We start from the raw sequence: 16964 nt of genomic DNA on the forward strand, positions 1-16964 counted from the left end.
ATCCTTAACAGTGTTAGTTCCACCTTTGAGAGACAAATTACTTCTTGCAGATCATCCAGACATGATACTATTCAGCAGTATAGATGACCAGTTCTTTGAAAAGCATATAAACTGATTTATGTAAACTATATCTTTTACTACATTAGCATTGGTACTATTCTATATGTAAAGGACTATTAAGGTAAAAATTCTTTAGCCTGCTAATTTGGATGAATTGAAGCCATGTTGCTAAGTGTTTAAGTACTCAACTTCTGGGATATGCAACGCTAAGTACAAATTCTCCAACCCTTGATGACATTTTCGGAAATAAGTTCTCTAAAAGCCATGGAAGAAACCAAAGCTATAATTTAGGGAAAACAGGCTGCAACTCCTCATGAGTTCCCTTAAACACACCACTGAGATATGCAGACTGGGAATCATTAGACAGATGCTCATCAGTTTATGGGCAGGTAGCTTGTAAGCAGAGGAAGCTGAATTAAAAACCTATGTATTGGTTTTCATTTATCTTTATTCATTTTCTCCCTGAACAAAGAGGAGGACTTTTTGCCTTTAGATGTTATGTCAAGGTAAGCTATATACACTGGTTCATTCTAGAAACAGCAATGTCACCAAGACCCAAACACACGAAATTGTGTTGGAATAGCAATGATGTTACTGTATAGGAATTTTCTAGTATAGGAACATCAAAACCATGGCCTCTGTACTCTAGCCTCTTGCTCTTCTCTGGTGAGACAGAAGATAGTCAGGATGTGTTTATAAAGGAAACACAGATACTCTCTCCACAACAGCAATTCTTAGCTCCAATATGCAATACTTAGATTTGATGTTTAAACAATCAAAAAAAGTGTTTTGCTGTATAAAAAGTCAGAGTGACACGGAGTGGTTGTAAATACAGACATTTATTATTGTTATTATTGTAGATCTTTGTTTTTATTGTTCTCAGTATGTAGCCCCGGTGGGTCTTGAACTCACTGTACAGCTCAAACTAACAGTGGACTCAGACTCTCTTGCCTCAGTTTTCCTAGTGCTGGTTTTATAAGCTTGAACTAGGATGTCTGATGCGCAGTAGCCTGCAAAACCTACCTGTTCTCATCAACAAATGGTTTACATGTATACATTGAGATGGATCTCAACTCAAAAAGGAGACAAAAATGTTAATTTAGCCTTACTGGCCATTTTTTTTTCTTAAAACATGGAATGTAGATTTTTAAATAAAATTTATTGGCAAGGAAATAAAAGCGGTGCTCTTCAAATATACAGTTTAGGTCGGGTTAGTGAAAAGGACTCTCTCATGAGGCACAGTGCTGTCAGATGCCAAGCCTGTGTGAGTGCTCATAAGCAGGTCATTTCAGTAAGGGAAACGTAAAGACTAACGAGCTCTCTCTGTCACTCATTAAAGCATAGCTGGTAGTAATTTTACTGTTGGTGTTAAATCACTGCTATCCCCAAATATGTGTTTGACAGCATTTTTAACTTAACCGTGAGTGGTCAGTCAAATACTCTAGGCAGGACTAAAAATGTGTTTTATACATGAAGCCCTTGTCCTAGGAGGTAGTCACAAGACTCAACAATTAAAAAGTGACCAAGTCAAAAACAACCAAAGCTTCTCCTGTTCCCATGTCTGTAGGATGACACGTGACCAAACGACAACCTTTAAAAATCATTCCTTAAAATGAAATGTGTAGCCCTACTGTAAGCAGTATTTTAATGCATCAGATCAAAAGACCCCAGAATAGACTTGTTTTCTAAAAACAAACTGAAACAAACCATGAAGAATTTGTATCTTCTTCATCCTTTTCAAACTGTTCAGATGAGAAGAGAACCTGACTTACCTCCGATAAAGCCAACTGTGAGATAAAGTTGTATCACGCTGTTACTGAAGGAAGCCAAAATCATTCCGGTACAGCATAACAACCCTCCAACTATCACCACTGGCCGGCTGCCATAGTTATTCACCAAGATACTGCTGACGGGACCTGAGGCAGATAAGTGATTGACACAATATGATTTTATCCTTCCTATCTCTTTGTTCTGAATGCTGAGAAAGTGAAGTTTAGTGATCAAGATAGATTGGTTCGCATGTAATATAATTAGGGCTTTCCAACACTTCACACAGACTGATTTTTTTTTAACTTTTGTTTTGCATTACTTTTTTTGAGATGGAAGTATCAAATTCTTGGACTAGGGTGATCTTTCCGTCCCAAAGGCCTGATTATCTGGGACTAGAAGAAAGCATGACTGTTTCCAGCTGATGAGGGATTTTTATTTACTTTATAAAGATTGATTTTATTTTAGTATGTGTGTAGTGTGTGTGTGTGTGTGTGTGTGTGTGTGTGTGTGTGTGTGTAAAGGCCATAAAAGGCAATCAGATTCCTTAGAGCTAGTGCCATCAAATATGGGTGCTGGAGGAACCAAACCCAGGTCTTTGCAAGACCAGTAAGTGCTCTTAACTGATGAGCCTAATGCTCTAGTCACTTTCAGTTTTTTTTTAAACCATGTTATAAAAACACATGAAAATAAATTGGAAACATTTAACATGTATAGTTTTTAAGACTGACACCAATCAAATGTAACGCAAAAGCTTTCAGTGGAACACAGCCAAACAAGCCTCAAACATCTCTAGATTGCTGGCAAATTTTTGTTACAAAAAATCTGGGTATTATACACAGTTTTAGTCTATATTTCTGAAATAATGTATGTGTAGGTATATGTCATTAACCAGAGTTCAAGTTGTGAATTACACACAAATATGGCTTTTCTTTAATACCATATTTTATTGATTCTTACTTTTTAAAGATATTATTCTTAAAATTGTGTGTGTGCAGTGCATGCATGTATGTGTGCGCATGTCTGTATGTGTGTGTGTATGCATACACGCACATGGACACAATGCATACATGGATATATGCATGTCAGTGCTGCTGCACTCAGAGATTCAGGTTCCTGGGGGTTGGAATTGCCTCTGAGCTATCGTTTATTCGAGACAGGGTTCCTCTGTGTAGTTTTGGAGTCTGTCCTGGATCTCACTCTGTAGACCAGGCTGGCCTCAAACTCACAGAGATCAGCCTGGCTCTGCCTCCCGAGTGCTGGGACTAAAGGCGTGAGTCACCAAAGTCTGGCGCCTCTAAGCTGTCTTTCAGGCCCATACTTCCTTCTTTTAAGATTTTGATTGTTGCTGGTCCATGCCAACCACACCACCACTGGTATAGCTGTCATGGTACACATGCTTGGGTTTTGTATCACATTCCATGATTTGCATGACCATGAATAGTCACTCACACATTAACTGTGTGAAAATGAATCCCGACTTTGCCCAAAAGTTCTTTGTGTGACCCATTCTGTGAACACCACGTAAGCAGCAGCATGGAAGCTTACAGAATGAGGGCAGCTTCCTCCAGCTGCCCTTGGTAGGAGGTAATCCTACCTCCCTGGCAAAGAGAACAATCAGGTCTGAGTCTGGGACTCAGAGGGAAGGCGCTTTGGGAATAACTTACACCATTTATTTACCATATATTTTCCAGTGCATTTGGGGGGATGTACATGCAAGTAAAAAACAAACAAACAAACAAAAACAAAAAACAAAACAAAACAAAAAAACAACTCAGGAATAATTAAGATTGCTACAATCATGCACATTTAATTAAGTGCAGGGAAGCTGTCTTAAGTATTGTAGAATGTAAGTTCTGAGTATTAAAGCATTGTGTTTTACTTTAGTGGTCAGTTTTTCTGTCTCTCAAAACACTAATGCAACTTAATAAGTAAACTCAGATGTGATGAAAGTCCATTTCCCATAATCTGCCGATGCAGAAACTATTTCCTTCGACATCTCTTCCATAACTTAAAATTATGTTTCACCTGACACTAGGAATATTGCTTAAGGAAAATAAAATATAACATTAGGTCAGAATTGTCAGCCAAAATTGGACCTAGAAAAATAAACTTTTAACCTATAGTACAATTTCAATTTTTGCTAAATCTGATCATGTTGCATTTGAAAATATTTATGTGGATAAATTTAACACACACTGTAATTCAGTTATCATTATGCCCACATTCTTTCATGCAAATATAATTAGTTACAATGTAGTTTTCAAAAAAGATAACTAAAAAAAAAGATAAAATCTTATATTTAAAGTAGTAGACAAGAAAACATTTTTAAAAGAGTTAACAGAATGCAGATATTCCAAAACCATGGGGCTGGGAAACAAAAATAGAGGAAAAATGATTAAGATAAGTGAAAACCACCATTGTGTCCCTAATATGGTAAAGTCCCTTGAAGGTGTGATAAGAACAAAAAAAATTACATATTATATAATACATAATATGATCCTATTATATAGAATAAAACATCACTTTTGGAAGGCATATAGCAAAATTAAAATAATTTTGAGTGAAAAAGAAGAGAAAAACAGAATAAATTGGTCATCATTATTAAACTCAGGTGTAGATGATTCATAAAGGATTATTCCTATTTCTTTTCTCAAAATTAGTTAACTGACTCAATTTAATTCCGCTTAATTGGATTCAGTTCAAGACATCATTACTCAAGCTCTCAGGATAAAGCCAACTGACCTACGTAAAGAATAAAATAATAAGCAAAACATGCTAGAATCTTAAAACTAGTCTAGCTCTTCTATTGTGTATTCCATTTTCTGTGTGGTGACTGAATAACTAACTCATGGACAAAGTCGATAATTCATTGCTATATTCCTAAGTATCTTTGCCTAAATTGCACAACTGTAAAATTGAACTGAAGCCATGAATCACAATTTAATTTGTAATCTATGGCAAACGATTATGTACCTCTATCTGTAGGTTGAGCCAACCTCTCCAATACATCTATACCCATGGGCCGCGTCACTCTCATTCAATCCACCTTTTGTCACTTGCTACGATTAAACAGGAGAGCCATGACAACAGCAAACGGTGCTTGTGTTCCTTCTGTCATTTCTGCAAAGATTTCAGCTGAGATGCAATGGAAGTTCTAACCTTAATAGGTTAATTTTACCTTAAACTGTGCGCCTTAGTCAAATGGTATTCTGTGTGGGTATGTTTATAACACTCATCTGTAATCTTTTTTCCTAGCAAAAGTAAGGACTTACTTTATTAGTGATCTTTTTAGAAATAGACCAAACTCTCTCCCTCTTAACATTAACACTTAGGGAATTCCTAAAGTATCCCTAATTTGTAGGAGCTGTGAATAGAATTTAGAGGTATGATACAAATTAAGACTTTTTTTATGGAAAGAATCCCTAAATGCTTAATAATAGCCCAAGGACACACCTAATGTCGAAAGCAACCCCCACTCCCAAGGGGTACATCTCTTTGATATATTAACAGTTTGGTTTATTATAAAAACAAGCAAGAGGAATATAAGAGCAAAGCACACATTCTCATAATACCATTTTTTTCCTTAGCCATCAATTGGCTTCACAACCAAAAATGTTCCTTTTGAACAGCCTTAGGACTGACTACATCCTAAGCATACTTTTCATTTTTGTCAATAAATCTGAATGTTCAAAATCAGTGTATTTTTCTTATAATCACAATGTTTAATACACATATTGAACATATAATGATCATTAGTTATGTTTATCATATATGTAATATATGATATATATGTATATAAATTATGATTATTATCCATATCAGTAATGAACAGTCCCTTCTGCAGAGTTATAACTGAGTCCATACCTAAACAGCATAAAGGCAACATTCACCAAAATGCTTCTATTTGATAGTCAGCCTCATAGACAGACAGACACAGACACACCACACCACACACACACACACACACACACACACACACACACACACACACACACACACACACACATACACACAAAGGGTGAGTATGAAAAATAACTTTAATTTCCAAAACCATTCACAAGAAGATTAGATTGTATGCATATAAGACTGTCTAGACACAAATTCATGTGATACTCATTTCTAAACAATCTCAGAATTAGAGAATCTGGTCACTTTCACGAAATTGTAACAATCAGCTTCATGCGAAAGTAGTAGTATGGGTCTCACAGTGTTGCTGTGTTTGCTCATTCTCAGAGGTCCTGTTGCACTGGCAGATGGGAACACACATCTATAGGTGCACTATAGTGCAATATATATATTGCACTAATAGATGGGAACACACATAACGAACAGCTGATTGTTACAATTTCGTGAAAGTGACCAGATTCTACTATAAATTCTTTACAGGTAGATGCCATATCCTATTATTAGTTGCCTGCAACTATTATTACTCTTTCCAGATAGTGTGCTAAGATTTTTAAGTACATTGTTTCCAAGACTTGTCATGGAAATCCTGTGATTGAACTGCCTAATAGTAACAGTTAATGAAACAGAGGTGCAAATAATTCAATTTATTTATGAGTCTCTCAATGTTAGGTAGTAAAATGTAGACTGACTCAGGCTCATTTGATGACAAAACTGCTTTTAACTAATGTGCAGAGAATATTCAACACGCCAGGGCTAAGACAACTAGAAATGTTTGCTTCCAATGTAGGATCTTGTCTGACATGGAATACTACTGTGATAGATACACAGTAGTATTCCATAATTAGTAATGAGTAACAGGATAGCTAAACCAGACTAGTCTGTGCAAATAGTGTGTGTGTGTGTGTATGTGTGTATGTGTGTGTGTGTGTGTGTGTGTGAGAGAGAGAGAGAGAGAGAGAGAGAGAGAGAGAGAGAGAGAGAGAGACGTTTACCACCTTTTGCAAATATGATGTTTACTTTTCATTTGGGGAATCTGGAGTTTTGGTACAGACTCAGTGGTACACACTGCAAAAACTGCCTTTGAGACCAGCTCACTAATAAAAAGCACTCAATACCAACCCTCTAATTAGCTTCCTGATAGACAACTCTTCATGACTTTTGATCACAATCGTTTCTGGGAAAACGAAACACTTGGTGTGATTCCATGGAAAGGAAGGGAAGCCTGGTTAAGTGTGGAACTGATATTCTCTCTACTTTATCTATGTGCTATCTCTTTCCTGGTTTGACTTCGTGTGTCTTTACCATAATATATCAAAGCCACAACAAAGAATTAGCTTCACAGGTTAGCTGAGTCTTGTGAATCTTTTGAGTGAATCACTGAAGCAGAAAATTGTTTCAGGGTCTCTGAACACAACTGGCCCTCCCATAGCAAAGCTCAGATATGATCTACATCTATAAGAACGAGTCTATTTCATACATTGTTACGATTTGTAAACACAGAGTCAACGCTCTCCCTCACTCCTGTTTTTTTTCCCTCTCCATAAATAAGAGTACATGATAAAGTCTATGAGAAAATTTGGAGTGCAAAATAATAAATGTTTCAAAAAATGAACTTGATCAAATCTACAGCCAGGAATTGGAATGGAGCATCAATTCGAGCGATATGAAATTTTATACACACGATAAACACTAACAAAAGAAGTGATAAAATATTGTAATTTATTTTTTTATTTGCTATATTTCAAATTTGAATTTGTGGTATCCTGTCAAATGAAAGGAGACTAAGCAACTGCGTAGGACTCGAAGACATTATTTGCAATTATAGAAATGCACCTAAGTTCACTACAGCAGCATTTTCAAAACAACAGCTTTCATATGTGATGTATTTTTCAAAGAGGTATTTTGAATTAGCGAGCATTTCAAGTACCCACATAAGATGAAGATATTTTAATGAGGGTTTTGAGTAACTGTAGATACCAAGGAAAGGGATTAGCATGGTATGTAATACCTGATACATAATAGGGATGGGGGTCGCAGAAGGCGAGATGGCTATAACTCATCCTTTGCATTCACCCTTCCCGCTGTTTTCTTCCCCCTACCTCTCCCTCCCTCCCTTCTTCCCTCCCTCCCTCCCTCTTCCCCTCTCCCTCCCCCTCTCCTTCTCTCTTTTCCCTTCCCCCCACTCTATCTCTGTCTTTTATATGAGCCATGTATGAACATTTCTCTTTCTGTGTGTGTCTTACTAAACTTCTACTAGTGTCCACAAGGTGTGAAAATTGAGAAAAGATAACCTTCTAAGGCCATATTTAATATACGTTTATCTTTCATTAAATTTGAAGAATAGTAATAATGCCTGTTAAAGTACCTGTGTTTAAACTGTTCTCACATATTTAATAATATTGTCTCTTATGTCCTCACTTGATAAGCCATAATTATATAATTTATTTTTCAGCATCACTTTTACAAATAATCCTCAGATGCATTTAAAGTGTTTATTCGACGCTAACAAAAAGTAAATTGGATATTGCAAGTGGGTTCCCATTTTTGGTAATTTAGTTACATGAAGCTATTTTTGAACTCATTGAATGAGGTAAGGTTGCATCTCTAAGGTGTTCACAAATACATACTTGAAACGTATGAGAATATAAACCTTTAATCGTGAATAATTCTTTGACCTGTGCATGGGTTTGCTTCACCTGCCATAACAGAATGCCAGACACACTGTGACTTAAAGAACAGAAATTTATTTCTGCAGATGGGAAGTCCAAGCTCTGAGTGTGAACAAAGCACATTTCACCCCCAGTCCTTTGTGTGCCATCACACCGTGTGTCCATATGTATACATCAGGAAACGGAGAGCTCCCTGCTGTCTCATTAAAATACTTATCCTTTCAGTTTAGAACTCCAAAATATACAGCCTCTTACTCTTCCTTAGGAACCTCATTTCCAAATATCACCATATGGAGGTTGGGATTACCAAAAGAAATTTTGCAGGAAAAACATTCATTTCTAACAATACAGGTATGTATATATATATAAATTATTCTCTTTAAAATTATGATTTTTGCTTTGTGTTAATGGGTGTTTGCCTGCATAGATCCACGTGCACCTTGTGCATGTCTGATACCTGCACAAACCATGAGACACCATCAGAAACCCCCTGGATCTGGAGTTTCAGGTGCTTATGAACCACATGAGTGCTGGGAACTGAAGCCATGTCATCTGCCAGAGCAGCAGAACTCTTAACATCAGAACCATCTCCCCAGCCCCACTTTCCCTGTCTTTTATGGGTACACTGCATTAAAATTTATTGCATCTAAATGATAAAAATGCAGTTGTCTGTGATTTGTAAGTTCTGGTAAATGTTTTTAGTCAGCTCAGAAGTAGAGAAGTTCAGTGACTGGAAACAGCACTTTAATAAAATGGGTGGATTACAAGTCTATATTTTCACAAACTGAGAGAAGATGGTAGAAAATAGTTACTTGGTGGATCATTACAAATAATTGTTTTTTTTTTTTTTTACTGTATCACTAATAAAGTTCTGGTAAGTTAAAGATTTGATTGATATGACTAATGAAGTCAAATATTCTCCATTGTCTTCAAAGTTTGAGTTGAACAATTATGTAGCAACTGCCTTTATGAAAAACAAAAGGAAAGTTTGTATCTGCTTACCCACTAATAATGACTACTTACCTAGGCTACAAAGAAGAACCAGCCAAGCTAGGGAAGACACCTTAGCAGTCAATCTGCCATTCTGTGACACTTCTCTCTTTTGGTTCAGTCTCCTGTAACATTATTATATAGTTCTACTAGTATAGGAGACTTGGGGTCTAGTAGCCCACAGTATTCTCAATAATAAGGGATGGATGTAATGTTTATGAAAAGAAAGAAAACTAAAAGTACAAAGTAAAAAAAAAACAGAAACAACAAACTCAGAAAAGGATGAATGAAAATGTATTACCTGTTTTTTTTTTTAAATTTTAGAAAGAAATTACTATTTCTATGTTTGTGCAAATATTTGTAATGATGAAAAAGTTCTAAGTAGAATTGTTAGTCAAGTTTTCATACTTGGGAGCTTTGCATTGTAAAGGTGCCTGCAATGGAAATTTCGCGGTATTGGTGGTTAAGGTTATATATGTGGTTAAATTGATATACAGGTTGGAGCATAGCTTTACAAAGCATTGCAGATTTCAGAAATCTGTAATAAATTTTATTCAATTCACAATGTGTCAAAACGATGCAACATCACAAAAAATTATGAGTAAGCATTATCTTAACAAATTCTGTTCAGCCCATCAAGCTAGACCAAAACAACTGAGAAAAACTTCTCCTGAAGGCACACAACAAAGCACCCATATATAAGGAGGAGTTCCTGCCTTCTCCACAGCATGCTGGTGTGTCACATACAAGAGGGAAACTTCTCAAATGTGCTCAGGGCTGGGGCATAGGTGGCCAAAAGCTTGCACAGAAGACAATAGCCCTGGTGCTGTTTCTTATCCCTGACTCTGAAGAAAAAAAAAACCAGAGAAATAAGAAGAAATAGGTACTAAGTAGCAGGTTAGGGGCAGAAAAACTTTAACTCAAGATACAAAGACACAAAAGTAGTAGTAGACTGGTAAAGATCATCTTCGTCCATGCTGAGTCAAATTATACTAAAGAACAATTGATCAGGGCTTAAGTGTACTGTGTACACTACTTACATGGCCGTAGCCCAGTGAAAGAAGTGAAGGGAAACACAAAGCCCTAAGAAAATACAAGTTATATAACCAGCATGATCACCTGCGACGTGTGAGGATTACCTACTCCTTCTACAACATGAAAACATTTCATCTTCTCTGAATAAGAAGGAAAACTAACCACAGACACCTGTGAACTTATTTTCAGAGTGTTGATGCCAAGAAATGTCATAGACAAACCTTTGAAAAAACATGAAGCCCTATCACGAGTCTCTTTGGAAATTTTGGTGTCAGGATTTCCATAGAACTCTGCTCAGGCTCCAGATACTTGCTTCTTGTTCTTAGGAGGAATCCATGTTATCACAGGAATAGTTACTAGTTAATGTAGAATGACAGATGATAGACATTTATTGATATATACACTGGCTCTAAAATTCCTTTTTAAAATCACTTTTCATTTTTTTTTTATTTTAATATAATTACATCATTTTATTATTCTTTTTTCTCCCTCCAGACTCTCTCATGCTACCCCATCTTGCTCTCTTTCAAATTCATGGTCTCTTTTTAATTGTTGAACACACACACACACACACACACACACACACACATACACACAACCTGTATAATGTTAATTTCATGCAATTAGATATAACATAATTCCTCTACCTAAGGTTCAGGGGTCAATGTAGAAGAGGGGGTAGAGATATGCTACCTATGATGCAAATTAAACTGTACTAAGGTTTGTCATTGTCATGATTACTAAAGAGAAAAATTAAATAAAATGCTTTTTGTCAGCCAAAAAGTAAAAGTAATAAAAGAATTTAGCACATGTTTCCAAACATACCAAAGAGTAAAGTATTGTTTTCTGTAGTTGTTATAAAACAGATTAATAGAAATAGCACCTGTTGCTAGAGTTTTCCTGCCTAGCCCACAATCAGGACAAATCTCTCTCACCCGCCAGTCCCAAGCCGCTTAAACCAGATCAAATAAACACAGAGACTTATATTGGTTACAAACTGTATGGCCGTGGCAGGCTTCTTGCTAACTGTTCTTACAGCTTAAATCAATCCATTTCTATTAATCTATACCTTGCCACGTGGCTTGTGGCTTACCAGTACTTTACATCTTCCTTGTCCTGATGGCGGCTGGCAGTGTCTCCCCCACCCAGCTTCCTGTTCTCTCAATTCTCCTCTCTGTGAGTCCCGCCTATACTTCCTGCCTGGCCACTGCCAATCAGTGATTTATTCATTGACCAATCAGCAACACATTTGACATACAGAACATCCCACAGCAAGCACCAAAGTCAGACAGATTTTACAAGGCGCACCCCAAACAATGAAACATATGCATATCAAAAGCAGAAGGTTTATGAACTGAAATATTCCAAAAATCATAAACCTATTGCCGGGCCCTGAAACCCTAGAAAACTGTAAACCTAAAAAATTCAAACGAGACCCCTAAATATTATAACCACACAGTCAACAATAAATAGTTGCATGTTCTATGTGATTCACTACCATTTTTTGCTGCATTATCTTGAAGGCTGCCCCAATCCAGAACTTCAAATATTCAGTCTGCAAACACAAGTGTGGCACATCATATTTTCAAGACACATTAATATTTTTAAGTGGATCAAGTATTAAAATCTCAGGCTACTTCTCTAAAATATCCTCAGTTTTATATTTAATGAAATAATCCATGTATTGATATCCAATATTTAATTAATGATAATGAAGGCACTAGCCAATTTGCTGTGCGTGTGTGCGTGTGCGTGTGCGTGTGCGTGTGTGTGTGTGTGTGTGTGGTTTATGTGTGTATGTATGGGTATCTGTGTATGTATATATGTGCCTGTGCATGCATTTGTGAACATGAAGGTCAGAGTTTAATGTCAGATGTCTTTCTCAATTGTTTTCCACTGTGGCTTTTGAGACAGGATCTCTCACCGACCCTGCAGCAAACTGATTTGGGAACCTTAACCAAACATCAAACTCCAAGGATACTCCTGTGTCAATTTTCCTAATACTGGGGTGCTAGGGTCATAACACCCTGACTGGCTTTTGACATAGGTGCTTAGTGTCTAAAAGCAAATGATAAAAACATAGCTAAAAGTAATCTACAGAGTAATAGTTTGAGGGAAACATCTGTGTAATTTGCTTATATTCCCATCTATTGTCACTAGCCTGCAAGAAGAGGCCCTGGGATGTGATTCTAATTCCATTCAGTGAGCAATGAAAAGGATATAGATTTAGTGGTTGGAAAGTGCTTCTGATAATCTAGTGTGAAGAACAGATCTTGACAGATAGGTAGATAAGGGAGTAATTATGTAGATGTGAAGAGAGACTGCCTTAATAATACCCCAGATATTCTTCACATCTTATCACATATACTGTAAAATACTTGGTTAGTTTCGTTATTCTGGGAAAAGATATGTTTTGTAGCTGGAGAGTTTTCTCTCGGGGTCCCGCCAAGCCCCGGCAGTCCGACAGTCCACTTATAAAATAAACACACAGACGCTTATATTATTTAAACTGTTTGGCCTAATGGCTCAGGCTTCTAGCTATCTAGTTCTTACATCTTAAATTAATCCATTTCTACAAATCTATACCTTGCCACGTGGCTCGTGGCTTACCGGCATCTTCACATGCTGCTAGTCATGGCAGCGGCTGGCAGTGTCTCCTCCCACCTTCCTGTTCTCTCAATTCTCCTCTCTTAGTCCTGCCTATACTTCCTGCCTGGCCAATTATTGACCAATCACAGCAACACATTTGACATACAGACCATCTCACAGCAGTTTCATGTTACTAGTTCATAGTCACAAGAAGATACCCACAGTTAACAATTAACAGACAGTGGATCAGTAGGTGTCTGGCTTCAGAATGTACAAAAGTCATTCCTCAAATGCACAAACAAAAACTAAAGTGTTGAAGTGTTACAATAAAGACCAAGTGACCCTCACATAACTCTCTGTCATATTATATGTCAGCTAAGAGTTCTCTTGTTTTAAAACGGCAATGAGGCTAGAAAATATAAAGAAAAACTAATTAAATGTTTTATTGTGATCTGATAAATGAAAGTGGTTTTTTTTTTGTTGTTGTTGTTGTTTTTTTTTTTTTTTTTTTTTCAGAAAGGGACGTCAAACAACTGGCTAAGTGTGAGTTACAGGCCTATCTTTAAATAGGGAGGCACAGAGATGTGGGTGTGTACTGCAAAGGGGGTGGATAATTAGCACAGTTAGGAAAAGTGTTAAGTTTTGTTTTCTCTAGAAATGCCACTCAGGAAGAGACAGCAGTTGCTGTTTTTAAGATCTGTGTTATGCACCTGTAAACAGAATAATCATTAGCAATTAATTTTATATTCAGCTGAATGTAGCTATTCTTCTCACTCTCCTAGTTTTATTGCCTTAATCAATATTATTGTATGCTGTTATCCTATAGATTATATTGAATGAACTGATACTTGGTAACAATTACATGGGATGAAGATTTTGTTCTTGCTGAGTATAGCTTGGCATTGATTTCATTTAAGCAGAGTCATGGAATTGAAGTGAACAGTTCTAATTTTCCTTTGTAAAGTAGGTGTTGCATGAGAAAAATACCACATTACCCACAGGAAACAATACTCTCTAGAAAAACATGCAACCTAACTACAAATTTTCCTTTCTCTAATTTTCTAAGGTCATTATTAAAAATCTTCCTTTTATTATAGTAAGGCTATGTTACATGAGATTGGCTCTTCAAATGTTACCAAGGATTTCAGGTAAATTACTGTTTTTTTGTAGTTGTTAGAAAATAGAATACTGGGAGCACCAAAGCCAACTGGATGTTATAGGGTCCATTACAAATAATGAGCCACATGTATAAAGTAAGTAGCAAGTTTATTAACTCAAATATTTCAAGATTGTCAGCTGAAAGAAAGCTCATGTTTCTAACCTTAACATGCTTTAAATGATGTAAGCCAAGCACTGCGTCCCTTCTTCCAGATATCTGACCTCTACAGTCTTCTTTCTAGATTTTGTTCCTCCATTTAGCCAAGGAGAAAGGGACAAGGTCACAAATCCTAAATGTGTACTAATATATTTTCAATTATTGTATTAAATGATAATTTGTTATACTTCTAGAGGTTATTTAATGGCTGGTTTGTTCAAATGTACAGTTTGTTAATTTTATTACAATGCATCGTAGCAGTTGTGCATTTTCTGTTTAAATAGTAAACATTTTTGAGACTTTCATATTGTTATAATAGCATATATATATATATATATATATATATATATATATATATATATGAACACATACCTATTTTGTCTGTGTACTTCTTGGTAGAAATCTATTACTTATTTTAAAGAAGAATTACACTCAATACTGCTTCCCTGCCTTGCGGGGGAAATGAGATTGCAAGGACCTACTCATCCATAAAAAAAAATCTAATTATTTGTTATGTACATTGTCAATATTCTTTGAAGGAAAAATACAATAATTTTCTGCTAGGTTTAGATGCAGACAGTGAGCTGGTGTGGAATGCTAACATGGATAGAACTTAACTAGGATGCTCATTCTTTATTATGATATATATATATCATATATATTTTTTTCAGGTTAGCCTGGAACTCACTATGTAACCCAGGCTAGTCTTGAACCCAAGGCAATCCTCATCTCTCAGCCTCCCAAATGCTGAGGTTAGAGGCATGAACTACCACACCCAACTAACTAGGGCGCTCTTCAGGATGCACTAAATGATGAAAATGTTAGGAATCTTCATTTCACCTTCTGAGCTTTCTTTAGACTTTACTGCACTAGAGCTCTTATTGCAGCACAGAACAAGCCCTCTCCAGCATCCTCAGCTTTGGACACTGTAGATGACATCAAAATAATTGGAGACACAAATTTGGTTTCATTCAAGCTCTTGAAATAAAATTGGCTCCAACTCCTGTATAACTACTTCAATGAGTGGCAGTACTGTTCTTTCAACAAAGCCTCAAACTAGACCTCATCCTAGGTCAGCCCTTGTGTTCCACATTTTGTGCCAGATTAATTGGCAATAATATCAACTCTAGGTTGTAAATATACCTCTCAGACAATTCTTTCTTTTCTCCCTTGTTGGCATTTCCTTACTTGTTACTCACTTCTTCTTTTACTGGACATAAATTTCTCACTAGAGTAATCTCTATAAAAGCATAATATCGATCATAGTCTTCTTTGGTAAAACACCTAATTGATGATCAGCTTTGGAATAAAGCTGAAATATTTTAAAATGAGACATGGGGCATTCATCATGTTACCTGTCTTCACCTTCACAACTCCTTAGCTTCCATGTTTGTGTATGATCTACTCTCTCAGTGAGTGTTGTTCATTAACACACCTTGGAAATACTTAATGCCTCCTATGCTTTATCCATACATTTAGGCATTAAGTATATAGAATGGACAAAACAGAAACTTCTTAGTCTCTAGTATTTGAAGGCAATCCTTTCTGGTTGGTTATGGCTTTTCTGTAAATATATATACTTACATATATATGATATTTTATATTTTTATATAAACCTATATATTTATATGAAAATATTTTCATGTAATGTTTTATATATAAGTCCTTTTATGCATAAGTTTATATATATATTTATGCATAAAATCCCCAAACTCACAAGGCAGGACAAATCTCTCACCCACTGTCCCACAGCCTTTTATAAAATAATCACACAGAGGCTTAATATTATTTATAACTGCCCGGCCATTAGCTCAGGCTTATTACTGACTAGTTCTTACACTTAAATTAACCCATAATTCTTATCTCTGTTTAGCCACGTGGCTTGATACCTTTTCTCAGTTCTGCCTTGTCATCTTGCTTCCTCTGTGTCTGGCTGGTGACTCCTGACTCAGTCTTCCTCTTCCCAGAATTCTTTCAGTCGGCTCACCCCGCCTATACTTCCTGCCTGGCTCCTGGCCAATCAGTGTTTTACTAAGCCAGCATACAACAGCGTTATCCCACAGGACTCAAGGTCAAGGAGTGATCGCTCAGTTGGTAGAGTACTTGTCATGTCAGCACGAGGGCCTGAGCGTCCATGTCAAAAGCTGGATGTGGTAGAGGGTGGCAGTGCCGGAGCATCTGAGACAGAAGGAGCCCTGGGCCTTGCTAGCTGGCCAGCCTAGCAGAATCAGCAAACCCCAAGTCCCAGTGAGAGGCCCTGTCTCAAAAACTAGAAGTTAAGGCTTCTGGGAAATGATACTCAGGGTTGATTTCTAGCCTTCCCATGCTCAAGCATATGTGCACCTTCCCACACATATATTCACATTTATATACAACGTAAGTCACCAAATCCCCAAATGTCACATCTGTGTACATCTGTCTGCCTTGTCTCCCAGGAGGAAATCCTTGCTTCCTCATTTGTGCATGGATCATAATTGGTACATTTCTCTAGTACACGTATGATTACTGTAATTCTGATGTTTCTGTCTCCCTTACTAGAATGTGGCTGATTCTGCCAATACTGTGTATTTGGTGACCTGTCTACTACCTTCTACTTTGGGATTTCTTCTCCTTTGACACCTATACATAGT

General features: G+C 36.7%; 1 protein-coding gene across 15 annotated transcripts in view; it reads right to left on the reverse strand.

The window, feature by feature from the left end:
• Nucleotides 1-16964, reverse strand: part of Slc16a7 (solute carrier family 16 member 7) — a 165253-nt gene that overhangs the window by 14797 nt on the left and 133492 nt on the right. For all 15 annotated transcript variants that reach the window (XM_052753514.1, XM_052753505.1, XM_052753511.1 and 12 more), the window contains one exon: nt 1833-1976. In XM_052753514.1, the coding sequence (XP_052609474.1) occupies nt 1833-1976 (144 nt within the window). The remainder of the gene's footprint in view (nt 1-1832; nt 1977-16964) is intronic.

The sequence above is a fragment of the Peromyscus californicus genome, unplaced genomic scaffold (assembly GCF_007827085.1).
Source record: "Peromyscus californicus insignis strain IS unplaced genomic scaffold, ASM782708v3 Scaffold_24__1_contigs__length_46423439, whole genome shotgun sequence".
Taxonomy (NCBI): Eukaryota; Metazoa; Chordata; class Mammalia; order Rodentia; family Cricetidae; genus Peromyscus; species Peromyscus californicus.